Source organism: Gopherus flavomarginatus, chromosome 19, assembly GCF_025201925.1.
Source record: "Gopherus flavomarginatus isolate rGopFla2 chromosome 19, rGopFla2.mat.asm, whole genome shotgun sequence".
NCBI classification, from domain to species: Eukaryota; Metazoa; Chordata; order Testudines; family Testudinidae; genus Gopherus; species Gopherus flavomarginatus.
The window spans coordinates 16,107,108-16,134,566 of NC_066635.1; the positions used below are offsets into that span (position 1 = coordinate 16,107,108).

The window sequence follows — 27,459 nt, forward strand, 5'->3', positions numbered from 1 at the left end:
TTAGAACAATATTTTTGTGCAATGGTTTATATATGTATTTATATGGATTTGTTTTAGTGTATATAATACCCCTTTAAAAGGAAATCACTTGACAGTTGTGCTGCTTTTAAATGCTGGCCATGCTGATGACTTTCACTTGTAGCCAAGTTCACACAAAGTAATATAATTCTCAAGTTGGAATACTTGTTACCTGCAAACTAAGAAGTTGCAGTCGCAAATCCTGCTTCATAGGATGGCACTCAGATATGTCTTGCTGCTATTACAGAGCACGTGTCAACGAGGCTCAAAAATACATAAGCACTTTGTATGTTTTGTAGTCTGTATTCCCTTAACCCACACCGTGTTATAATAAATGATGCCTTTATAGTGAGAACGCTGGGTGCTTGTGGACTAGATTTGAATGTGTAACATACTATTGCCTCAAGCTTGCAAAGAGATCTGTGTGGATGACTCACTGGACTTCAGCGGGAGCAGAACTGGGCCCCAACGACTTTAGGGAACCCCATCACCCAGGCAGAATTCTTGCCTACATGACGACATACATACTTGGCTCACCCACTGTTAGAACATTCATGGTATTGCGAACCCCAAACATTTTTCAAAATATTATGTGCCAGGCCCCAAAATCATGAGACTGTTTGTTTGTCTTCTAAAAAAAACCCACAACACTGTTTTTTTAAAATCTTATTTGCCTTCTGGTTTTTAACCCTCTTGGGTACCATTTCCAAGCTTTCTTCAAACCCATGAGAGCTATAAAATAAAAAAATTAAAGCTTAAAGTGACATTTTCATGTTACTGCTTGCCTCAAGGAGCTGGGACTTTATGAAAACACACCAAATATTGTGGGATTCAGCAACCATGCATTTTGCATGTATGCTACAGCAGCAGACATTTTAATTACTAGGTCAGAAAGCATGGGACAGCCAAGATATTAAAGACCAACAGTATCGGCACAGCATATCAGACAGAGGGCAAACAGAGAGTAATAAATGAAGGTATATGTAAGTACTGGGTCCAGCTGGTAACCAAATAGACACATGACCATCAGTATAAATTCAGAATGCTTCACCCAGCAGGACACAAGTTGTCCACTCAGTCTTTTTAAAGAGATTCCCTCCCTCATATTTATTCTACGGGGGCTATCAGTTACTTTTGAGGCAGGGCAGGGCCATTTTTCCCCCTTGCAGAACTCGCCTTCAGGCAACAAAGTTCTCCCTCGGAATCCAAATTCCATTCTCAGTGACACCTGAACACCAGCTGAGTCAGACAGGCATGAAGAACAGGAAAATGTGGGATTAGGCGACTGAGCTCCGGCGTATTCCCTGTCCTGAGAGGAACAACATGGAGGACAGCCTGAACCCAACCTTTCTCCATGCCCTTGAGAAGGAGGAGCAGCTCTCTCTACAATCCCTTCTTGTTTCCTTACCTTAAGGCTTTACTCAGCGTGTGTGTGTGTGTGACAGAACCACCATTCTACACCAACACATCATAATCTTTTAATTTGCTTTTTAAATGCTTACGTTTACTGCTGTAATTTAGAGAGCGTCATATTCCACTCATTCCGTGTACATCCCTGAATAATTCTATGATGGAGTTTACATCACCTTGAGAGCACAAGGTAGTGCTGTAACTGAAGTCAATGTCCTGCAGGTGCGACAAATTGATAACTCCCTGCTATGGAAACGTGAACAACTGTGCCCTCCTATGCCTTTGTTAAACTAGATTAAGAGGCACACTTGTTTCTGTTTCAGCACAGTGGTTGCATGACTTTCCCCTGCTGAGCCCGTCAGGCGGTTTTAATGTGGGACTTTTCCTCTGCATCTTAATTCCACCATTCCAGGAACTTCCCATTAACAAGAAGAGGAAACAGAGCGATTATAGGAAGGGATTAGAAGCAGCAGTGATCTATTCTAATTGTGAATTTGCTCCTTATATAAACTGTTCCTGACTGTAAATGAAGTCCCAGCGGTGGTGACTGATCTGAAGCCTTACATAATTGCTTTCAGTACAGGAATAAATGGAAAGAAAGTGCAGATGTGAAGGTCAACAGATGGTTATTATATTTCAAGATAAAAGCCAAAGTTTCATTTGAGACAACAGCATTATGGAATATCTCTTCTGAAGCTCTAAACATATTCAAACGACGTATTGTCCAATTATTGAGTTCATTACAGACCCTGTTCAGCAAGGTACTAAAGCACGTGCATAACTAAATCACAAGTAATCCCTTTAAACTCAGTGGGCCTATTTAGATGCTAAAAGTTATGTGTCATTAAAGACCTTGCAGAACCCAAGCCTGTATTCTAATTAAAAGCCAAGATTTTAAGTGAGCCATGAGTTTGGGTGTCCAAATTGAGACTCCTAGAAGGAGTCTACCCTTCTGAACGTGCTGAGCTCTCACCTTCTAGGAGTCTTCAAGTGGGCACCCTCAAAAAAAAAAAACAACAACCCCAAAATCACTAGCCACTTCTTAAAATCTTGACCAAGATTTTCCACATGGACACATCCCTACAGACTCATCCAGATACACATCGCCCTTCATACACACTAACGACCATCATGTAACTATTTCCACCACCTTTCTCAACTTGGAGTTGTTCAGGAAGGAAAGTTTAGTGGTTAAGGCCTGCATGGGACTCAAAGACCTGGCTTCAGTTCCTGGCTCAGCTACCAACTTCCTGTGTGACCTTGGGCAAATGCCTTAACCTGCTCTGTCTCAGTTTTTCATCTGTAAATGCTGGGGATACCTCCTTAGCTTACAGAAGGGTTGTGAAGATAAAATCCATGATTGTGAGTTGCTCAGATACTAGAATGATGAGAGTCATATACTTAGCCAGATAGGAAATGGAGCATGTTGTAGTTATAACTTAAATATTGTAGGGCTGTGAAGTCACATACCCCTCCCCTCAAGCTAGCCATGCACCAGGGAAAAAACACAAGTCACAGGGCCAAGGCAGAGGAGGATGGGGCCTTTAAGAACAAGCTTCCACATATTTTCCATGTGAAGCATCTGATTGCCATGTTTCATAATGCCCCAAGCCAGAATAAGAACTCCCTCCTACTTCCATAGTCAGGAGCCGAGCTTGCTTTAGAAAGCAGAATTCTCTCCATGGGAGTGGTGAGCATCATCTTTAAAACACACAGCCTTGAGAACTACAATCAAGGCACTAAAGCCTCCATTGCACAAGGCACTTGTTAAGGAGTGACCTGAACCAGGTACTTCATGGAGTCAGCTCAGCACAGGCCTTACAGAAAACAAGTTAACACTGAACTCAAACTAGCCACCAGGGTGTTAAAGCCCATATTATAAATGTTAGTCTTCAGAGACCCAAGGCAAATACTGTCAAGATTAGATTCCTGTCCAGGCCAGGTTACTTGAGTTAGGGCAGGGAGAGACTTCCCTGTCCTGTCTTCTCCCAGAACTGGCCTCTAGTGGAAGCACCCAGCCCTTTTTGATCTGGGCTGCTGGGCCCTGATTGGCCTCCACCTGTTGCCCGCCCTTTTGGCACCACAAGGCCAAGTCTCACTGGTTCTGCCTACAGCTGATCATGGGAGGCCTCTCTAGGAAACCCCTGGAGGTCCAAATTCACTGTTTTTCCCTTGCAGCAAGACACCTTCCTGGGGAGGAGGAGGTTTTCCCAGGCAGCAAGGCATCTGGCAAGCGGCAGCAGAGAGGCACCCCATCACAGTGCTGAATGTTCTGGTTCCAACCCAGCACAGCACATAAGAACGTTCTTAAGTTTAAGTATGTGATTAATCCAATTGAAGTCACATACATGATTTGGTGCATCGGAGCCAGAGTGTTTAGCATCTTGTGAATCACAGCCGCAAGCTTAGGGTCTGCTCTGAAGCCAGCTGAAGTCAATGGGAGTCTTTCTGTTGGCTTGAAGGAGCTTGGGATCAAGGACTTTTAATTGTGTGTTCCTATGTGTTTGTACAGCACCTAACAAAAGGAGCCTTGATCATGACCTCTGGCCACTACCACAACACAATTATGTTGTTATGAATTATGAAGTTACTATTTTCCCTTCCCCCATTATAACCTGGCATAGGTAAACCTGGTGTATCTAATTTTTAAGCTACTGGAGCATCAGGGATTTGAATGTTTGATTCAAACACACTTCGGTTTGTGTTCCTTTAATGGATACACACAATAAAGACACAGGAGACGGATGAGAAAAATTTCAAAATTAAAGAAAAAAAAGTAACAGCATATAAGCATTATACACAGCTTGGGCCAGCTGAATGGTGGAGAGTACTTATACATATCCCTAATACACAGGGCAAGGTACTCTCAACTAGAAATATGCTTTTAAAAAAACCATAGCCTTGCGGGTGGGAAAGATCATTGTAAACTACAGGAAAAATATTTCTAAATTGAATTAAGTTTTACAAATCTCCCAAGCACTTTGAGATGTTAGTAACACCAGCCGCTCCAGGAAGATCCCCAGCCCTAATGCGGGACTCTTTAACCCATCATAACAAAATCCAGTGGCTGGGAGCTGAAGTAAGCAAAGTTCAAACTGGAATTAAGATGCACATTTTTTAAGCAATGAGGTTAATTAACCACTGGAACAGATTACCAAGGGATATTAAATTCTCCATCACTCTGAGTGTTATGGAGTCCACTTACCGTATGGGGTGCTGCCTGCTAGCAGCTCTGGGGATTTGCTTTTGCCAGGCAGACAGCCCCCCAGAGGAGCACAGTATGTGTTGTTTTTTTCACACTGAGGGCCCTTTCACTCCTGCAGCTTCCTGTTCATGGCTTGGTTCTGCAGCCAAGTCACTAAGGTTCTCTCCTTCCAGGGAAATCAAAGTCCTTCCAGACAAGCTGTCCAGCTGGTATCTGCAACACCCTATGTCATTTCCCAGTGCCTGGTAGGGGAACACAGGCCCACCCTCTACAGTGGGTTCCAGCCCAGGGATCCTCTAACAAGCAACCAAGGTCCACACAGTCCTACCCCTTGCTGGTGTTTCCCTGGGCTTTTCCCCACTTACCTGCTGCCCTCTCTTTCTGGGTTTGTCAACTCAAACTCCATCCTCCCAGAGTAACTGTAGTTCACTTCCTTACAGCCTTTTGCTGCTCACAACTCCTGGGCTTTCTGCAGGCCCCTCCTGTTCCTGCCCAGCTGAGCCCATTTCCAATCAGTGGCCTGCTCCTTGTATCCTTCTTCAGGTGCAGGCCTGTCTCACCACTTTAAACACTTCCCGTCCTGTGTGGGGTGGACACCCCATCACATACCCTCCCTCTCAGGGGTGTGGATGCCTCCTGCCCTGTGCCTACAGGTCATCCCTCTCTTGTTCTGTTTCCTCCACCAGGAGACACAAATTATGCTGGTCCTCCATGACGTCCCTAAACTTTTCCTGTTGAAACTCCAGGTCTCCTTCAGCTATTTGCAGGTCTGGTTCTGCTGCTATTAGTTTCCCCTGGAGCGCTCCCTTCACTTGCTCCACAGGATCCCCTACCACCCTTTCACTCAAGGTCTGAGTTTTCACCGTAGCTTACTCCACTTCATTGTTAGTTCCTATGTCTATCTGGGCCCTCTCCCTGCCAATCATCTCATGTTACCTCTTTACTACCCCCCTGCTGGGTGTGTGGGATAACCACCTGCAAGGTCCATTGCTGCCATGTCTATCTTGACAGTCTCTGGCATATGCTGGTCTCCAGACACCACCTCCTCCTTCTTTCCTATTTCACTGGGGTCCCTGCCTTTCCCTTTGCTACAATGCCCATTCTTAAGAGGCCAGTGCCTCTTTATATGGCCGACCCCATGGCACCTAAAACAAACCCTTTGCCTTGTCTTGGGAGTAGGCCACTTGGCCTTCCCTTGGGCTAGCCTTGCCCTCACGCTTCATAAATAGGCATCCCCTTCTGACCACAGGCAAAACAGGCCCCTCCCCTTCCTGTTCTCCCTCCCATGTTGGACTTCTTTGGCTTTCTGGTTTCCTGCCTTCTGTGTGAAGCTTCTTGTCCCTGTCCCAGTAGGGGTACTCTCTTTTTAGGTATTCCCTTTGTCCACAGGCATAACACAGCTTTGACCAGGCCTACAGCCTCCTGGTACTTCCCTTCCTATCTCGCTCCCTGTGGTCTCTATGTAAGCTCTTGCAGAAAGAAACTAATAAATACAGCTGCTGTTCAGCTAGCTGAGTCAGAGAGTTTTGCAGGTACCAATGGGCCTCCCACTGTCTCTGTTTGGGTCTCCAGGACTTGGCTCAGCAGGGTCTGGATCCATCCCTGCCATTTGTCAGTCCCTTTCTGCAGGGATGGCAACTCTGGAGTCCAGCCTGGGAGGTTATATGTGCCCTTGGCAAAAAAAGGCTTCCACATACTGCAGATCCATTAAAAGCAGCAAAGAATCCTGTGGCACCTTATAGACTAACAGACGTTTTGGAGCATGAGCTTTCGTGGGTGAATACCCACTTCCTCAGATGCATGTAGTGGAAATATCATCCTCCCTGATTGAACTGACCTCGTTATCTCTAGCTTGCTTGCTAGCATATATATACCTGCCCCTGGATATTTCCACTACATGCATCTGAGGAAGTGGGTATTCACCCACGAAAGCTCATGCTCCAAAACGTCTGTTAGTCTATAAGGTGCCACAGGATTCTTTGCTGCTTTTACAGATCCAGACTAACACGGCTACCCCTCTGATGCAGATCCATTGTCTCTTTCCTTTTTTTTTTTTCGGCTACGGCTTTCTGCACTCCCTTGCATCAGAGGTGACTGTCTTATGCAGTGCACCACAATCTCTTATCCACTCCCGTATCAGGGGTAACTGCATGACCCACTTCCCCTACCACTTGTCACACGGTCCCAACACACCTCCCTTTGGCCAGGGAGTGACTGTAGTTCACTTCCTTGCAATCTCTTGCTGCTGACAGCTCCTAGGCTTTATACAGACCCCTCCTGTTCCTGCCCAGCTGAGCCCATTTCCCATCAGTGGCCTGCTCCTTGTGTCCTTCTTCAGGCGCAGCCTGGGTAGTTAATTGGCCTGTCTCACCACTGCAACACCCTATGTCATTTCCCAGTGCCTGGAAGGGGAACCCAGGCCCACCCTCTACACTGGGTTCCAGCCCAGGGACCCTCGAAGAAGCAACAAAGGTCTGCACAGTCCTACCCCTTGCTGCTGTTCCCCTCGGCTTTTTCCCACTTACTTGGCTTCCCTCTTCTAGGGGTCTGTCTACTTGGCAAGTTACTGCAGGACAAGTTAGCTGAGAATCTACAGTGTACCACCCTGCCGCTCAGTAATGTCCCATATGAATTCTGCTTCAGCGCAGGAAAAGTTGCCGGACTTTAATGTGCAGCAAGCTGGTGCGCTGTAGATTCAGACCCTGGCTTTCCCCACAGTAACTTGCAATGTAGACCGAATCTTTATCCATCAAGATGACAATACTCAACCTTAAGTTTGAAAGTTTTTTTTAATGAGTTCTGAAGCCAACGAAAGCAACACATTTTCTCCAAATGTTTTAATATTAATTTTAATGCACAGATCCCTGATCATTCACTTACAAAATTAAGGTTTCAGAGTAGCAGCCGTGTTAGTCTGTATCCACAAAAAGAACAGGAGGACTTGTGGCTCCTTAGAGACTAACAAATTTATTTGAGCATAAGCTTTTGTGGGCTACAGACCACTTCATCGGATGCATAGACTGGAACATACAGCAAAGAAGATATTTATACATACAGAGAACATGAAAAGGTGGAAGTAGCCATACCAACTGTAAGAGGCCAATCAATTGAGATGAGCTATCATTAGCAGGAGAAAAAAAACTTTTGAACTGATAATCGAGATGACCCATAGAAGGTGTGAGGATACTTAACATGGGGAAACAGATTCAATTAGTATAATGACCCAACCATTCCCAATCTCTGTTCAAACCTAAGTTAATTGTATCTAATTTGCATATTAATTAAGGTATCATCATAGTAAAAGGCTTATAAAATGAACAATATGATCTGAACAGAAGTAAAGTTCTAGCATATAAAAATCTCACACAAAAAGCGTGAGTTGGTATTGTAGAAACAGCAGGATTGCTAGTTAGGTTGAAGTGGTTTAAAAAAAAAGAATTTGATTCTTGATTAAGTTTCAGCAGAAAATTCCCTAGTAAACTGCTAATTTTAGGGGGTGTACACAGAAGCCGACTGTTATATAAATTGTACGTGGGATTTCATCTTTAAACCTGAACATAGGTCAGCATAACATCACCCTCTATTTCAAGCCTGTCTATCTGCTGCAGGTTAGGAACTCGATGGTTGTATTCAAACTGGTGCTGTCCATTCACAGCCACCTTAAAGGAGTGAGCATCGCATAAAATCCAGATCTGCAAACCGAGGGAGGAAAAAAAGAGTGAAGAAATCCCATAAACAGGCATTCAGAAACAAGTGTGAAAAAGAATAGCTATGGAGAAAAATATATAGAAGGCATAAAATATATGAATTTATCCCTCTTTTATAAAAATACATTTGTAAAGTTGTGCTTGTAAATCAGAGCAGTCATCAGTCTAGCGCTACGGGGCAGTGTGATCTGGTAGACTGAGCGTTGGACTGGAGTCAGGGACTCTGGAGTTCTGAAGCCAGCTCTCACTGGTTTGCAGTGTGGCTGCGGGTAAGTCATTTAATCTCTGTGTTTAAGATTTCCCATCTATTATGTGGGGTTATCAATATTTTCTCACTACCCCACAGGGCTGACTGGGCTCCACAGCTCTGAAAATGTCAAACACTAAGTGTTACTATGGTGAGATTTACAATTCTAGTACAGACCAGCGCTCTCTCTGGGAAGCCTGCCTCCAGCAGGAATGTATATGGATGGTAAAGCCTTCATACAGCTAAATGGAGGGAAATTCTATTCGATGCTAGTCAGTCACTGGCTTATTCCCTGAAGCACAAGCACTGATAGTCCTTATACTGTTATCCTTACTATGAATTCTGACCTAAACTTTCAAAAACAACAAGGAGTTCGGCGGCACCTTAAAGACTAACAGATTTAGTTGGGCGTAAGCTTTCGTGGGTGAAGATAAGAAGTGAGGTTTTTTACCCACGAAAGCTTACGTCCAAAAAAATCTGTTAGTCTTTAAAGTGCTCCCAGACTCCTTGTTGTTTCTGTGGATACAGACTAACACTGCTACCTCCTGATACTAAACTTTCAAGAGTGACTAGGGATTTTAGTACCTTTCTCTTTGGGCTGTCAGCTTGAGACACGTTGAAAAGACCTAATTTTCAGAGAGTGCTAAGCACTTGCCCTCTGAAAAATCAGGCCCCTTTAAAGGGTTCAAATTGGACAACCAAGAGTCAATAACCACTTAACAATTTAAGGTGCTACTTCTCTTCCTAAATGTGCCTAAGTGAATGTAAAGGCCTCAAAAGCCAAAAGCAAAATGTCCCTGTCAAGCAGCATAATGAGTGACTAGTTTAAAATAGGTTTGCTTACTATGAAGTTCTGCCCACGATGGAGAGGCATGCCACTTGGCAAGCCACGTTCCTCTGGCCCCCAGGACTGGTGCAGCTGACTGCTGCGGACAATGGTCTTCTCAGAGAATCTTGGGTTTAGATGGAAGGCAATGTGTTCGCCCCATTTCAGATTGACATGGAATCTAAACCACACCGGAGACAAATCACGCGCATGAGACCCCCCTCAGTTTTAAACAAACAAACAAACAGACAAACATTCACTACAGTTTTAACTGGGGAACATAATATGATTAACTAGAAGGTGTGAAGTGCAAAGTGAGTATAAAGCGCAATAATACAGTACATGCATTTAAGCAGCCTAAATAAAATATGCATCCTTTTATTTTGCAGCTGCAATTTGTGGCTGCTTCAAGTAGTTAATAGTTGGGGCAAGTTATAGAGTATTGAGTCACCTACTGTCTTAGTTTCAAAGATGGTGAGCAACTGCAGTTCCCCTTCACTTTACATGGAAGTTGTAAGCGGTGCACTCCTCTGAGAATCAGGTAATCAGTTACCTGAATGCTTGGCTGAGGCCCCCTTAAAAATTCTGACCAACAATTTTATTCATCATTATTGTATTCCTTATGTTTAAACTCAACAATGAGCTTGGCTTAATCAACAGGTTTGAAAGCTTTAGAAAAAATACATTTTTATACAAAGTACACTAACACCTTCAAGTTGCACTGTCCTCTCCTGGTAATATGCCACTGTCATTTTCAGTATAAAATGCCTTGGCTGAAACGTCACGTTGCTAAGATTAATTAAGACAGTGCTACAACAACTTCTAGTGAGATCTAAAAAAGCACGCTCTGTCTTGTATGGAAGAACTGCTTTCCTGCCGTCTGCAGGGTGAAAATGTCACAGCTGTGTGTGCTGAATGAGTTAGCTGGCCAGGAGATTCCAAGAGCTCTCAGCATCTGTAGCCAGGCGTCTTGACAGACATCCCAACTCAGCAAGTTATTCCAGACAGACAGACCCTCCACTGACATTAAGCATCACTGAAATCTACGGTGCAGTGGGCAGCCCAGGTAAAATTTCTCATTGGGACTAAAATTTGCAAACCAAGAGCCAAATCTTACCCTCAGCTGTATGAAGTGGCTGAAACTGAAGTCAGTGGAAGGAATAGTGACCTCAGCTGACTCTCAATGAAGTCAATGCAAATACTCTCAACTCAAGTCAATGGGAGTTGATCCCCAAAACTGTTAATTAAACGCCAACCATACCGGCCTATTTGTAGCGGTGGTTATAGGCATACAGGCATGTCGTGCAGCAGCTGAGGGGGAAACATGTTGGGAGAAACACCAGGCAGTTATAAAGGAAAAATCTTAAGGATGCCAAGACACGTCAACAGGAGCTGTGTTTGTGTGCAGAGGGATTGCAGAACTCAGCCCTAAGGCAGCTATTTAAAATATAATGATGACTGTACGCTGGGGGAAAACCCTTACTGACAAGTGCGTCTTCCCTGAACTTCAGAGACATCCGGGGCCGCCGGGGGAGAGGGGGGCAAGTGGCCCCCACAAGAATACAGTATTCTATAGTATTGCAACTTTTTTTTATGGATAGGGCCCCCGAAATTGCTTTGCCCCAGGTCCCCTCAATCCTCTGGGCAGCCCTGGAGACATCTACACCTGTCTGCAATGCTACTTACTGGTCAGCATCAAGAGGAATGGTCCCTGTTAGTATGAGAGATCTTGATGGATAAAAACCTCCAAAAATCGAAGTGTGGTATGGCACAGGCTAGTGAAAGATACAGGAAAACAGGCTTAAAAAAATATCACTCAGAACATACTTGCTCCCTTTTATTTTCACCCACCAGTGGGCATCTCACAAATGCACGTCAGTTAAAAACAAATTACAAAGGACGTCAGACAGATCCTTCAACAAAAGAGTCAGGATGTTTCAGATCCATTTAGAGGTTGATTCTATCGCCAGTAGGGAGCATGAGTAATCTTGCAATACATTAAGCATTGCCCTGCACTGTGGGGTAAGCAATACCGGCTGTATCAAGCTTCTGACACTATGGGTATGTCTGTATTGCAGCTGGGAGAGCTTCCCAGCACGCGGAGACAAACAAGCTGTAGTTCTATTTGAGCTAGTGAGCTAAAAATATCAGTGTGGCCGCAGCAGCATGCGAGGTTGCTCAGGAAGCTGAGTTCAAGCCTGCCCGACCCCCTGAGTAGTACTGCTTGCGCTGCTGTGGTTACGCTGCTGTTATTAGCACATTAGCTCTAGCAGAGTGAGAGTGTATTTGTCCAACAGGGCTGGGAAGCAGGCAGGGTGTCATAGTATAATTCCCAAATCTGGACCTTAGTGTCCAAAATATGGGTACTAGCATGAATTCCCCTAAGTTTAATTACCAGCTTAGATCTAATAGGCTGCCACCAATCAGGGCTTAAGTAGAGTGCCTGATAGACTCTAGTGTCCCCAAATCCTTCCCTGGGGACCCCCAAGACCCAGATTCCTTGAGTCTCACAACAAAGGGAAATAAACCATTCTCTTCCCCCTCTTTACCTCCTCCCAGATCTTTCCTACCCTGGGTACCCTAGGAGATCACTGTAATTCAAATCTTTGAATCACCACTTCCCCTCCCTTCTTCCCCGGAGAGAGAGAGACAGATAAACGCCAGAGCAGGCTTTTCTTCCCTCCTCCCTTTCCTTTCTCCCACCAATTCCCTGGTGAGTACACAGACTCAAGTCCTTTGAGCCTTAACTAGGAGAAAAAAATCAGACAGGTCTTAAAAGCAAAACTTTTAATAAAAAAAAGAAAGAAAAAAGTAAAAGGTTTATCTCTGCAATTTAGATGGTAAACAGTTACAGGATCTTTCAACTTATAAACAATAGAAAGAAACTTTCTCCAGCAGAAACACAATTTAAGCTACTTCCAGCAAGTACACATATACAAATGGCAAAAAACAAATTAAAAGACTATGATCGCCTTTTCTTGCTTACAATTCTGAATACATAAAAGAGACTGTAGCAGGGAGATTGGCAGAAACCTGGTTGCACCTCTAGTCCCATCCAGGACCCAGAGAGAACAAAGCCAAACCCCAAACCCACAAACAAAGGCTTCCCTCCACGAGATTTGAAAGTATCTTGTCTCCTGATTGGTCCTCTGGTCAGGTGTTTGCAGGTCACTGTTTGTTAACCCTTTATAGGTGAAAGAGACATTAACCCTTAGCTATCTGTTTATGACACAGGGCTCCATCCTATTCAACAAATTCATAAAATGATCTGGAAAAAGGAGTAAACAGTGAGGTGGCAAAATTTTCAGATGATACCAAACTACTCAAGATAGTTAAATCCCAGGCAGACTGAGAAGAGCAACAAAAGGATCTCTTAAAACTGGGTGACTGGGCAACAAAATGGCAGATGAATTTCAATGTCGATAAATGTAAAGTAATGCACATTGGAAAACATAATCCCAACTATATATATAAAATTACGGGGTCTAAATTAGCTGTTACCACTCAAGAAAGAGATCTTGGAGTCATTGTGGATAGTTCTCTGAAAACATCCGCTCAGTGTGCAGCGGCAGTCAAAAAACCAAACAGAATGTTCAGAATCATTAAGAAAGGGATAAATAATAAGATAGAAAATATCATATTGTCTCTATATAAATCCATGGTATGCCCATATCTTGAATTCTGCATGCAGATGTGGTCGCCCTACCTCAGAAAAGATCTATTGGAATTGGAAAAGGTTCAGAAAAGGGCAACAAAAATGATTAGGGGTGTGGAACGGCTGCCGTATGAGGAGAGATTAATAAGATTGGGACGTCTCAATTTGGAAAAGAGACGACTAAGGGAGGGATATGATAGGAGTCTATAAAATCACGACTGGTGTGGAGAAAGTAGATAAGGAAGTGTTATTTACTCCTTCTCATAACATAGGAAGTAAGGGTCACCAATGAAATTAATAGGCAGCAGGTTTTAAACAAACAAAATGGAGTATTTTTTCACACAGCGCACAGTCGGTCTGTGGAACTCCTTGTCAGAGGATGTTGTGAAGGCCGAGAAACAGGGTTCAAAAAAGAACTAGATAAATTCATGGAGGTCAGATCCATCTATGGCTATTAGCCGGGATGGGCAGGGATGGTGTCCCTAGCCTCTGTTTGCCAGAAGCTGAGAATTGTCGATAGAGGATGGATCACGTGGTGATTACCTGTTCTGTTCATTCCCTCTGGGGCACCTGGCATTGGTCACTGTCAGTAGACAGGATACTGGGCTAGATGGACCTTTGGTCTGACCCAGTATGGCTGTTCTTATGAGCTATCAGAGTTGAAGCCTGCTCGACACCCTGGGTACATACTGCTTGTGCTCCTGTAGCTACGCTGCTATTAACACACTGACTCAAGCAGACCTAGCATGTAGTTGTCCAACAGGGCTGGTAAGCAGTCTCCCAGGTGCAGTGTTGACATACCCTAAGGGCCAGATCCTCTGCTGGTGTAAATCAGCATAGTTTCATGTCAGTCAATAGAGCTACACTGATTTTCATCAGCTGAGACTCTTGGGCAGAAGAGAAGATGACTTTAGGAGCTGTGTAGCTGAAAAAGCCTGAGACTCACTCCTAATGAAATTATGCACCCCCTGCGTTATTGCTTTTCATCAGACAGTCACATAGAGAAGGGCCCAAACCATAACATCACTCTGAACACCCATGAACTCTGGCAGAATGTAGCCAGTCCTCCTTTCGCTGTAAAAACCAAACAAAAACCCCAGATCCAAATAAGCCAAAATCCTGGCAACACTCGGATCTGGATATGAATGGTCCATCTTGGGCTCTACCCTCCATAGAACAGGTGCAGCAGGGAGTGCTTGTCCAAGCTTCCCTACATCACTAACATGCTCTAAGCTGAATCTGCAGGGAGCACCTGGGGCAGGTGGCAGCGGGATGAGAGAATAGATTGGTCTCCAGGGTCCAATCAGTCATTGGCTTCCCCTTCTCTAATGAGACCAATCTGCCCCAGTTGTTGTGACCTGACTCCTGAGAACTAGACTGAGACCCACCAAACCACACCAAGGTCATTACTATTACTTTTAATGTTCATCTTTAGTTTTATTTAACTCAATCCGTCCCACCCCCACTGGAATGTCAGGTAGCAATCAAAGCAAGCGGGCTCACCAACACAGGTGTAGGGAACCTTTCCCATAAGAAAGCTCTTCTGGAGACTAATCTTTCCACTGTTGGATAACCTGGTGGCCGTTTTTCTTTCCCAATGTGACAATTCAGAGAAGTCACTCCTCCTGACAGTCTCTCAGCTCTCTGAAATCACATTCTCGGCCGGAATTCTTTCTCACCTGATCTTTCAGCACTTCAGATTTAAAAAGTACCCACCTCCCCAGTGACGCCAACCACTTAGATAATGTTATAAAGACTTACATAAGTTTGCGGCTGGTATGGTCCAAGTGGGAAAGCAGGATTTGACTACAAACAGAAAGGAAAGGAGAAAAGATCTCACACATCTGAACAGGCAGCCGTGATAAGCAGGCAGAGTTAAAACAAAAGTGTGTTTACCAATTCCATAAGAGCCACACTTCCAATTGTTAAAGGTAACCCACTCGTTCTTTTAACTATGCCTTACCTATCAGAGGGGTAGCTGTGTTAGTCTGGATCTGTAAAAGCAGCAAAGAATCCTGTGGCACCTTATAGACTAACAGACGTTCTGGAGCATGAGCTTTCATGTGAACACAGATGCATGTGACGAAGTGGATATTCACCCACGAAAGCTCATGCTCCAAAATGTCTGTTAGTCTATAAGGTGCCGCAGAATTCTTTGCTGCTTATGCCTTACCTGTGTGTATTAACTTTAGAAGTCTGTAAATCACACCAGGCATTTTAAAGTGGGAGAGGGAGGAGGTTCCAATGACAATTTTGAAAGGGGATAGAGCAAGCTCCCTTTTAGACATTTGGTTAACAAAATCTTTCTATCTGTGCTGCCTACAGTAGAGCCACCGAGAGAAAGTCTGTTCTTAGCGACACCCACGGAACCTGACGGACTTCTGAGAGCAGAGTTTTCAGAAGCGACACACAACAAAGAAAAGGGCCCAATCCTTTTTGGATGGGATTCTCAAAAGCACTAAACACTGGCCTAATTCTACTCTTCTTGGCAGCAATGGAAGTTGAGGGTCCTCAGCACCTCACAGGCAGGGGCAGCTCTAGACATTTCGCTGCCCCAAGCACGGCAGCATGCCGTGGGGGGCGCTCTGCCGGTCGCCGGTCCAGCGGCTCCAGTGGACCTCCTGCAGGCGTGCCTGCGGAGGGTCCGCCGGTCCTGTGGCTTCGGTGGACCTCCCGCAGGCACTGGACCAGCGGACCCTCCACAGGCACGCCGCCGAAGGTTGCCTGCCTGCCTGCCTGCCAGCCTCCCGGCGACCGGCAGAACGCCCCCCGTGGCATGCCAGCCCTAGCACGCACTTGGTGTGCTAGGGCCTGGAGCTGCCCCTGCTCATAGGATTGGACCCCAAAACAATCATTTCACATTAGTATCCCTCCAAAAGCACCAGTCTGGAGTCGAAATATCGCGCACACATGAATAAGAAGGGTATGAAAGTTGGCTGCTCTAGTTCTTCCTAAGCTTGCCTGAGCAGACCTGGAATACTGGGCTGGGCCATGTTCTGCTCTCAGTTACATTGATGTACAGGAACTCCTCACTTACAGTCGTCCCGGTAACGCTGTTCTGATGTTAAGTTGTTGGTCAGTTAGGGAAGATGCTCGTTTAAAGTTGTGCAATGCTCCCTTCTAATGTCATTTGGCAGCCGCCTGCTTTGTCCACTGCTTGCAGGAAGAGCAGCCCGTTGGAGCTAGCTGGTGGGGGCTTGGAACCAGGGTGGACCAGCAGCCCCTTATCAGCTCCCCACTCCCCTAAGTTCCCTGTGCAGCAGCTGTCCCTCCCCCTACTGGCATGTGCTGCTCCTACCCTCTGCCTTGGAGCTGCTCCCAGAGACTCCTGCCTGCTGTGGGGTGGGGGGAGGGCAGAAGAGGGGGGCTAATGTCAGGGTGTTTCTCCCTCCCCCCTGCTCCTGCACCCCGTTTACACTATCTTCCATAGAGCAGGGGGGACACACAACGGATGGAGGGAGCTTCTAGGCAGTAGCTGCTGGTCTCAGCAAGGTGATTTAATTAACAAGGCAGTGTACTTAAGCCTGGAGTCAGCTACTTAAAGAGGAAATGTGCATTTTTTCTCTCATACACAGGGTGTGTGTCTCTGTGTGCCTTCCCTCCTTTCCTGCTGCCTTGTAGAGTGTTGTGAGAGTTAACCCTTGAGGGCTCAGTCAACTGCTAGTTCATTTAGCAGTAAGGCATTCCCTAGGAAATATCCCACCCTCTGACTCCTCCACCTCAACCAAGCTTCATAATCATCATCACTGTGTACCAGTATTAAGTTGTTTTTGTCTGCTGAAAAAAATTTCCCTGGAACCTAACCCGTTATTTATATTAATTCTTATGGGGAAATTGGATTCGCTTAACATCGTTTTGCTTAAAGTTTCATTTTTCAGGAACACAACTACAATGTTAAGTAAGGAGTTCCTGTAATAAAATCCAGACTAACGGTATTCAAGAAAATTGAATTATTTTCTACTTACACTGTGTAAAAAAGAACTCTATTTAGCCCATTGAGTCAAGCAGAAAAATTTCTCTTCAATTAATACAAATGGAGTCAGCATCACTTGAACTCACACTATATGTTGATCCAGGAGCAAACTGTGTAGGTGGGAAAACTGCATTGGTTTGAAAAGCGAAAGACAATCTTGGTACTTAACAAATCAAAGATTAGGCACTAGAAGGCACTAGCAACACAGAAATCAAGTGAATCTTTGTAATGTACAAATTAACCCTGAAAAAGTCAAGAAGAAAGCCCAGACAGTGATATTTTTTTCTCTCCTTTGGCATACTGCCATTATTATCTTTGCATGTGCTGACAATATGTTTCTTTCTGATAAAATTATACAGAATCCTGTGGCTTCTGAACAATTCTTGCTTCAGATTTTTTTGTGGGGAGAAGAAATAAATATAGCTTGTCCGATCTGCTCTGTTTTCCAACTTTGGTTGATACAAGCCAACAAAAGGAACAAAGTGCAAAAAGAAAGTTAGATTAAACACTTACGATCCCAGCTGCTCTAGGACACCAAGCACCCGGGGGCTAAATGTTATGAAAAAGAAAAAATTAGTGCAAAAGGCTTGAATGGCAAAATCAGCTGACAGAAGCAATGTGCTCTAGTGATTCCAGCACCCATCTGGGTGGGAGTCAGGGGACCTGGGTACAAACTCTTCCACGAACTTGCTATGCAAGCTTGGACAAATGTCAAAGGGCCAGATTCTGCCACCCTGACTCACTTATTCCATGAATTCTGGGAACTGGGAATACACATGGAGTAAGGTACGGTGCTCCCCAGCATGAGTAAATATAGGCCATCATCTTGCCCAAAATCAAGAAAGCAACCCTGTTTAGGAAGGGTGCTTAAGCATATGCTAACATCCCATTGATGTGAAAGTTATGCACGTGCTTAAGAACTTTGTTGTATTGGGGCTTCTGTTTGTGATTCAGTTTCCCCATGTTATAAACAAAGATAATACTTACAATTGCCTTCTCATCAGACCATATCTCACCTAATAATTCCCTGTCATTGCAAGGGCCTCGGGCATTGGTGACAGTTTTGTAAAGGGGCCACTTAGTGCACAAGAAACACACTCTGCCTACAGTACTGCAGGCTGGGAACTTGCTGCTTTACTCAACTATATACAGACGGGGGTGGGGAGGGGGAGGGTGATGAAAAACACACACTAACTAAACAGGAAATGAAGGAAGGGTGGAGCATGGCTCAAACCATAATACTCTGACCCAGTGGCTCTTAACCTTTCCAGACTACTGTATCTCTTTCAGGAGTCTGATTTGTCTTGTGTACCCCCAAGTTTCACCTCACTTAAAACCTATTTCCTTACAAAATCAGACATAAAATTACAAATGTGTCACAGCACACTATTACTGAAAAATTGCTGACTTTCTCATTTTTACCATATAATTATAGAATAAATCAATTGGAATATAAATATAATACTTACATTTCAGTATACGGAGCAGGATAAACAAGTCATTGTCTGCATGAAATTTTTGTTTCTACTGACTTTGGCAGTGCTTTTTATGTAGCCTGTTGTAAAACTAGGCAAATATTTGATGAGTTGATGGACCTCCCGCAAGATCTCTGCATACTCACAGGGGTATATGTACCCCTGGTTGAAAACCACTGCTCTGAGTAACCCAGTTAACCCCTTAAGGACCACTTTACTACAGGCAGTTTGGTTTCTCCCATGACACACATTTTAGTTCCCAGAGGACTAAAATGTTATGGTCTAACTAAAGTCTTTGTATTTAATACAAAAGTCCTGGGTAAAAACTAATGGCCTGTGGTATTCAGAAGATCAGCCTGGATGATCCGATGGTCCCTTCTGGCCTTAAAAATACACGAAACTATGAAGCCTCTTCTAACCCCCTGCTGGGGCATTGGTCTAGTACTGACTCAGAGAGAATCAGAATCAGCGACACTACTTGTTCTTTGTAGGTACTACAAGTTCCTTGTAGGTCTCCAATCGGAGCATGGAATCCAGTCCCCTGACTTTTCATATTTAATGGGTTTATAACACAAGGTGGTCTGGCAGTAGGCTCATTACTATTTTCCTGACAGGCTTGCCTCCAGTTCAGTAAATTCGGGAATATATCAGAGGATTTTTTTTAACCAGTAAAATATTGGATTTAAGAACCAAGGGTCGAATCCTGCAAGGACCGCAATGATTCCTGAAAGGATCTGAACATCTTCATCCCACACGGAGCTCAGAGCTCACTCAGTTCACTGGCATTTTTTCCACTGTTGGTTTAGCTTAGTTGCAAATTTCACTGATGGCAGCAAAATTGGAAGCACTAGCACAGACAAGCATTGGCTTTTTATCATCCTATCATCTTGGAGCATGACATGGCAATAAACAATACCTGCACTCTGGCCACTCTAACGTTTTTCCCATTGTCAGTAAACACCAGTAAAGCTCCACCACTGGGAGCACTAGTGGGGACAAGGCCAGTTTGAGATATTCAGCAACTCACAGGATGTACTCAAATTCTCACTGGATCACGCCCCAAATCTCTGCAAATGCTAGAGTCTCTACAGTTTCCCTTGTAGTTCTGAAACACTGAAATACATGCAATTGGCACTTACAGCAGTAGTTTGGAAGCTGATCATTGTCACATCCACATCCCCAGACACACTAAGATGGTTCACTTTGGAAAGTGGAATCCGGTGCTTGTACTCCATGAAGGGATTTCCATTTACAGCAACCTGCCATGTGTAAAAAGCAGAAGTTATTCTTCTGGAATAAAGGATAATGTCTCATGTCCATAAGAAAATGTAAGGTTTGTTTTTTTTAAAAATTACAAAACCTAAGAACAATAGAAATATTTCTATGAAGTTTTACAAAAATCTATTGTACAAAAATCAGTTCAAAATAAACCAACATCTCCCTCCAGCTTTTGCAACCAGAGCACTGCAGCACTGTGCTAGTGCCTGTGAACCCAAAAGTGAAATTCACTAGAAACTAACTAAGAACTCACGCGAAACTGACTAGTCTTTGAATTATCTAAATGGATTAAGGCCACAAACCTGTAAACACATATGCGCATGCTTAACTTTACACATTTGAGCAGACTCACTGAAGTCAATGGAGCTTTTCACATATGTAAAATTAAACATGGGCACAAGTGTTGCAACATCAGGGCCTAAAATGCAAAAATAAGCAAGAGTTTTAGTCCATTCCCATTCAAATAAATGAAAAGACTCCCAGTAAAGATTCCCTATAAAAGGGAATTGTTTTAATAAAGATCTTTAGATGTGAGAATGTTCCTTGGTTCAGCAGAATAGCCATTTTATAATTAATTTGCAAGTAAAATATAGTATTCAAAAAATTACCTGGAATGAGTCACGTTTTACCAAAACCTGAATCTCAAAGGGGTGACCTTTAAAAAAAGGCATTTCATATTTCCTCTCCTCTCTTCCCCAATTCTGTCTTTCAAAAGTATTGCAAACCACACATCCACCCTCTTTAAATCGTGGGTTAAAATGCAAAGCAATATCAGCATGAGGACTTGGGCAGGATCCACACTGAAAGTCTATCTTGAAGCTGTGAAGGAAAAGAGTACAAAGAGGAACTAAACTGAGTATGGTTAAGAAATCCAGTGTGCTTTCACTTGTAGCCAAAATAGTCTTTATACAGGACTAGCCTCCGCTCTCTCTCAAAGATGTCTCTTTTGTCATTACAACATTTCTACACAGAAAGTCTAAAGCAACATAGTAATTTATGATCACAATCTAGTCTATTGTGAAAACAAACCTCATAGTGATCACACTTAGTAGGTAAGCCTGTGCTAACTGATTTTATCCTGCTGAAAACCAACTGAGGTTATGATCCTCCAAACGCTTACTTCTGGGCAGAGACTTTTTTTTACCATGACTGGTCCCACTGAAGTTATTGGAATTAAGCGTAATGTTTAGGACTATTCCCAGCAGTAAATGTTTGTAGGATTGGTGCTCAGACGAACAACCTGAATATTTACAATGCATGTTTTAATGCTACTGAGCCCATTGAGATATTTCCAGTGTTTTAACTGACCTTCCTTCTGAGATAACTGCGTGACTGGCACATTATAAGATTGGAACTACTTATTGTTGCGATAGCACCTCTATCCAAGGTCCGTTTCCTATAGTATCAATTACAGTAAAGTCAGACCAGATCTTGCACGCTCTCAAAGCCATATCTGAATGACTCTGTCAACAGATTAGAACTGGATCAGTATTTCTGGGAATGGGGGAAACTTTCCCACAGACAAATTCCTCTGAGTCACTAGAGCAAACCGCCTAACTTCTTCCTGGTCATACTCCAGGGAGTGGAAACATTCCAAAGATTCTCAACAGTTGATTTGAGGCACAGAAGTAGAGCAGCCATACCCCTACAAGCACACACCTGTCACATGTAGGAAGAACAGTTCCATGGATGATAACCATCAATCCGTCATGAAGACCACAAGGAATAGGGCCAGTGAATGGGAGAGACTGGGGGATAGAAAGAAAGCAATGCAGTGAACATTAGAGGGTACAATATTTAAATCACTTTTCCAATCCTGAATTGATGTTCATCTCCCATTCATCTGGCTGTGGTTTTAGACTCCTCTGCCTGACAAGTCACTACAATTCCAGCCCGATGAACTGAAGTCAGTATGCCGCAAAATTTCTCTCTGAGGACTGTTCCTAAAGAGCAAGACTTGCTGTGTAAAGGCACATCCCTCACAGCCCAGCTCCGTAAGATGAAACAGCCAAAGCTCAGTAGATCTTAGTGGTAACAGTCAGCATTCCTTCCTGCCAGGCAGTGTGGCCTGGTGGATAGAACAATGCATTGATTCAGGAGACCTGGGATCAACTCTCAGCTCTGCCCTCAGCCTGCTGGGTAACCACAGGCAAGTTACTTCCCTTCCCTGTGCCTCAGTTTCTCCATCTGTAAATGTAACAAGAATGCCGCTCACAGCCTGGACAGTCAGCCTGGGGTGGTTCATGGTTGGAGTCTCCAGCTAGAGCCTGGCTGCCCACCAGGGTCCCGGCTCTGCACTCCCAGCCAGGCTGCTGCCTGGGTTCCCCCCTCCGATCCAGGCTGTGCCTGCCTGGCTCCTCACTCCTAGCTCTGAGCTCAGCTGCACCAGGCAGCTCCCATGCTACCGGCAAGGAACATGGAGCTGAGAACCCAGGGGCAGCCCTGCTCAGATTGGGGAGCCGAGAGCCCAGGGGCAGCCGTGCTCCCAGCGTGGAGCCCAAGGGTCAGCTGGGCTCCCGGTGGGAAGCTGCGCCCAGAGCTGACAGCCCAGGCTCTCAGCCCCTCTAAGTTAGTGGAAACGCTCCTGGTGTGGTGCTACTCAGAAGCTTGAAACAAAAAGAGAAGTTTCTTGAAGTAAAAAAACAAGCAAACAGCCCAACAACATTACCGAAGCAGATTATATCTATTCTGCATATGGAAGCATAAAAACAAATTCATTCCAGTTTTCACAGCACAAACACTGACTTTGTGCTGTTAAAAAATAGTGTGGGTTTTTTTTAAATCTGAGCCCTCGTCTACTCTACAGGGTGAGGTCGAATTTAGCCGCGCTAGGTCGATTTTATAATGAAGCAACCCCGTTCCGTCTACCTAAAGGGCTCTTAAAATCGACTTCTGTACTCCTCCCCGGTGAGGGGAGTAGCGCTAAAATTGATCTTGCTGGGTCAAATTTGGGGTAGTGTGGACCCAGCAAGGTATTGGCCTCTGGGAACTATCCCAGAGTGCTCTCTTGTGACCGCTCTGGTCAGCACTTTGAACTCTGATGCACTAGTCACGAACACAGGAGAAGCCCTGGTAACTTTTCAATTTCATTTCCTGTTTGGGCAGTGTGGTGAACTCTGACTTTGTGGTTTTTAATCTGAGTTCCTTTTTCTCTCCTGCTTAGTTCTTTCATGTGTAACATTTTTTGGCAGAGGACTTGAGTGTAAGAATGTTACAATTTCCTATACCAATGGTAAAAGGATAATATGAAGAGATTATAGTTGCAAAACTTGCAAGCATTTATTTGTAAGGAAGCTAACAAGACAGATTTCCTCTTGTTTCGACAGATTTCTTTGCCGTAATCATTCATCACCCCAACCCTGGGAATAATACTCCTTTCCATTTTGGGTCTCTGGGTTGTTGCGCAATGGTATCCATTTCCTGTCCCTCAAAGATGCACTCAGGAAACAAGGGGTCTTGATCCTCCTCTGCCTCACACCTTGTGTGATTATTTACACCTGGGCAAAGTGGGTGTACAAATATATTCCCAGCAGAGATTCTGATTTGACAGCATTTTGCACTCAGATGTAGATGAATGCACAAGGTGCAGGACAGTGGAGAATCATATTTCCTAACAAGGACCTGGCTTTTTTCAAGAAGCTGTGGAATGTCTTAGTCCAAAAGTGAGAAACTCAGTCACTGGGACAAATTTGTCCCTGGTATTATTGGAGTTTATAGCAGCGATGCATAAGGCCCAATGTCTTCTCCAAGGAATTGCTGTGACCCCATCCCGTTTCACTGCCTTATGAACCCTGGTGACTTATTACTTTCTCTATCAGACCCGGGACACTTGGGGCCACATTTCCCAGTGTATTTAGGTGCCTAAAGATACAGATAGGGGCCTAATGGATTTTCAAAAATGTTTATGAGTTTGGTGCCTGGAGAGACAAGTGGCCGAGGTGATATCCCTTACTGGATGAATGTCTGTTGGTGAGAGAGACAAGCTTTCGAGCTACACAGAGCTCTCGGTCTGGGAAAGGTCCTCGGAGTGTCACAGCTAAATACAGTGGTGAACAGAGAGTTTAGCACAGTGGCTCTCAACTTTTCCAGACCTCAGTACCCCTTTTTAGAGTCTGATGTGTCTTGTGTGCCCCCAAGTTTCACCTCACTTAAAAACTTACAAAATCAGACATAAAAAATGCAAACGTGTCACAGCACAGTAGTCCTGAAAAACTGCTGACTTTCTCATTGTTACCATATCATTATAAAATAAATCAATTGGAATATAAACTTTGTACTTACATTTCAGTGTCTAGCATATGGAGCAGTAGAAACAAATCATTGTCTATTAAATTTTAGTTTGTACTGACTTTGACAGTGCTTTTTATGTAGCCTGTTGCAAAACTAGGCAAATATCTAGATGAGTTGATGGACCCCCCTGGAAGATCTCCGAGTACCTCCAGGGATACGTGTACCCCTGGTTGGGAACCACTGGTTTAGCGTAAATCGTTAGCGCATATTCAAAGCGACCATTCACGGTGCCCAGTTGCTTTTGAAAATCCCACTAGGTGCCCCTCTGTGGCGCTTGGCCCCTGCACACCTTTGGAAATCTGGTCCTTGGTCTCTTTCAGCAGGTGACTCAGCCTGCGCCCAGAAAGGGGCTTAGGAGGAACAACTTGGGGATAACAGAGAAACCCAAGAAACATTTCAGCTGCTACAAAATGGAGGTGGGAGGAGGAGACAAGAAATAACTCTTCCTGATTTCTCCCTGATCTCTCTCCTGCCCCCCCCCCAATACACCAGCCAAGCCCAGGGATCCCTCTCCCTCTACCCCCGCCCACCCCAGCCAAGCACAGAGGTCCCTCTCCCTGTACCTCCCCCACCCCAGCCAAGCCCAGGGGTCCCTATCCCTGTATCCCCCCACCACACCCAACCCCAAGGGTCCCTCTCCCTGTGCCCTCTGCCCCAGCCAAGCCCAGGGGTCCCTCTCCCTGTACCCCCCGCCCCAGCCAAGCCCAGAGGTCCCTCTCCCTGTGCCCCCCACCGCAGCCAAGCCCAGGAGTCTCTCTCCCTGTAACCCCCGCGCCCCAGCCAAGCCCAGGGGTCCCTCTCCCTGTACCCCCCGCCCCACCCAACCCCAGGGGTCTCTCTCCCTGTGCCCCCCCAACCCCAGCCAAGCCCAGGGGTCCCTCTCCCTGTACCCTCCCACCCCAGTCAACCCCAGGGGTCCCTCTCCCCGTGCCCCCCCACCCCAGCCAAGCCCAGGGGTCCCTCTCCCCGTACCCTCCCACCCCAGTCAACCCCAGGGGTCCCTCTCCCCGTGCCCCCCCACCCCAGCCAAGCACAGGGGTCCCTCTCCCCGTACCTCCCACCGCCCCAGCCAAGCCCAGGGGTCCCTCTCCTCGTACCTCCCCCCGCCCCAGCCAAGCCCAGGGGTCCCTCACCCTGTGCCCCCCCCCGCCCCAGCCAAGCCCACGGGTCCCTCTCCCTGTACCTCCCCCCGTCCCAGCCAAGCCCAGGGGTCCCTCTCCCTGTACCTCCCCCCGCCCCAGCCAAGCCCAGAGGGTCCCTCTCCCAGTGCCCCCCCACCCCAGCCAAGCACAGGGGTCCCTCTCCCCGTGCCCCCCCACCCCAGCCAAGCCCAGAGGGTCCCTCTCCCCGTGCCCCCCCACCCCAGCCAAGCACAGGGGTCCCTCTCCCCGTGCCCCCCCACCCCAGCCAAGCACAGGGGTCCCTCTCCCCGTACCTCCCACCGCTCCAGCCAAGCCCAGGGGTCCCTCTCCCTGTACCTCCCCCCATCCCAGCCAAGCCCAGGGGTCCCTCACCCTGTGCCCCCCCCCGCCCCAGCCAAGCCCAGGGGTCCCTCACCCTGTCCCCCCCCGCCCCAGCCAAGCCCAGGGGTCCCTCACCCTGTGCCCCCCCCCGCCCCAGCCAAGCCCAGAGGGTCCCTCTCCCTGTACCTCCCCCCGTCCCAGCCAAGCCCAGGGGTCCCTCTCCCTGTACCTCCCCCCGTCCCAGCCAAGCCCAGAGGGTCCCTCTCCCTGTGCCCCCCCCATCCCAGCCAAGCCCAGGGGTCCCTCTCCCTGTGCCCCCCCCCGCCCCAGCCAAGCCCAGGGGTCCCTCTCCCTGTACCCCCCCCAACCCCAGCCAAGCCCAGGGGTCCCTCTCCCTGTACCCCCCCCACACTCCTGTCCCCGTCCCCCTCCCCTCGAGAGAGACTTACTGGCTTGAAATAGGGCGCCAGCTGCCCGCTGTGAGCCATGGGGACGACGGGGGCAGACGCGAACCCGGGCGGACGGAGCCTTTATCCCCTGCGCTAGCGGGGCTGGAAGAGAAACCGAAAGGGAGCGCGGCGGAGCCCGGGGAAGGGGAAGCGGAGCCGGGGGGGGAAGGGGAGCAGGCAGGGGAAGGGGGTTGTACAGGCGGGGGGGGGGAGGGGAGCAGGAGGGGGGAAGGGGGTTGTACAGGCGGGGGGGGGAAGGGGAGCAGGAGGGGGGAAGGGGGTTGTACAGGCGGGGGGGGAAGGGGAGCAGGCAGGGGAAGGGGCTGTACAGGCGGGGGGAGGGGCTCAGGCAGGGGAAGGGGGTTGTACAGGCGGGGGGGGAAGGGGAGCAGGCGGGGGAAGGGGGTTGTACAGGCGGGGGGGGAGGGGAGCAGGCGGGGGGAAGGGGGTTGTACAGGCGGGGGGGGAAGGGGAGCAGGCGGGGGAAGGGGGTTGTACAGGCGGGGGGGGAAGGGGAGCAGGCGGGGGAAGGGGGTTGTACAGGCGGGGGGGGAAGGGGAGCAGGAGGGGGGAAGGGGGTTGTACAGGCGGGGGGGGAAGGGGAGCAGGCGGGGGAAGCGGTTGTACAGGCGGGGGGGGGAAGGGGAGCAGGCGGGGGAAGGGGGTTGTACAGGCGGGGGGAGGAGGGGAGCAGGAGGGGGGAAGGGGGTTGTACAGGCGGGGGGGAAGGGGAGCAGGAGGGGGGAAGGGGGTTGTACAGGCGGGGGGGGAAGGGGAGCAGGCAGGGGAAGGGGGTTGTACAGGCAGGGGGGAGGGGCTCAGGCGGGGAGGCGGGTTATGTGGGGAGAGGGGAGCAGGCAGGGGAAGGGGCTGTACAGGCGGGGGGGGGGGAAGGGGAACAGGCAGGGGAAGGGGCTGTACAGGCGGGGGGGGGAAGGGGAGCAGGCAGGGGAAGGGGCTGTACAGGCGGGGGGGAAGGGGAACAGGCAGGGGAAGGGGCTGTACAGGCCGGGGGGAAGGAGCACAGGCAGGAGGGGCATGTGCAGGCAGGGGAGGAAGGGCGCAGGCGGGGAGGGGGGTTATGTAGTTTGTGGGGAGCAGGCAGGGGAAGGGGGTTGTACAGGCTGGGGGGAGAGGGCGTAGGTGGGGGAGAGGGGCACAGGCAGGAGGGGGATGTGCAGGCAGGGGAGGAGGGGCGCAGGCGGGGAGGGGGGTTATGTAGGTTGTGGGGAGAGGGGAGCAGGCAGGGGAAGGGGGTTGTACAGGCGGGGGGAGGGGCTCAGGCGGGGAGGCGGGTTATGTGGGGAGAGGGGAGCAGGCAGGGGAAGGGGGTTGTACAGGCGGGGGGAGGAAGGGGAGCAGGCAGGGGAAGGGGGTTGTACAGGCGGGGGGAGGGGCTCAGGCAGGGAGGGGGGTTATGTGGGGAGAGGGGAGCAGGCAGGGGAAGGGGCTGTACAGGCGGG

The 27,459-nt window shown here is 47.3% G+C and overlaps 1 protein-coding gene across 1 annotated transcript; it reads right to left on the reverse strand.

The window, feature by feature from the left end:
* Positions 1-7,403: 7,403 nt before the first annotated feature.
* LGALS9 (galectin 9) lies at positions 7,404-26,121 on the reverse strand. Its single transcript, XM_050928744.1, has 9 exons — positions 25,997-26,121; positions 21,454-21,542; positions 20,403-20,613; positions 19,656-19,775; positions 17,555-17,590; positions 14,830-14,874; positions 11,100-11,188; positions 9,432-9,594; positions 7,404-8,325 (listed from the first exon to the last, which is right to left on the reverse strand). Exons 1-9 carry the CDS (start codon positions 26,033-26,035, stop codon positions 8,179-8,181), a joined length of 939 nt encoding a protein of 312 aa, XP_050784701.1. The 5' UTR covers positions 26,036-26,121; the 3' UTR covers positions 7,404-8,178.
* Positions 26,122-27,459: the final 1,338 nt, after the last annotated feature.

Excerpts from the sequence above, each read along its gene's own strand:
- LGALS9 (XM_050928744.1), bottom strand. The coding sequence starts at position 26,035 with ATGGCTCACAGCGGGCAGCTGGCGCCCTATTTCAAGCCA. Across the intron at positions 19,776-20,402 it reads TAAAACGTGACTCATTCCAG|GTTGCTGTAAATGGAAATCC; the intron begins GTAATTTTTTGA and ends TACACATGGCAG. Across the intron at positions 11,189-14,829 it reads CATACCAGCCGCAAACTTAT|CCTGTGCCATACCACACTTC; the intron begins GTAAGTCTTTAT and ends ATCTTTCACTAG.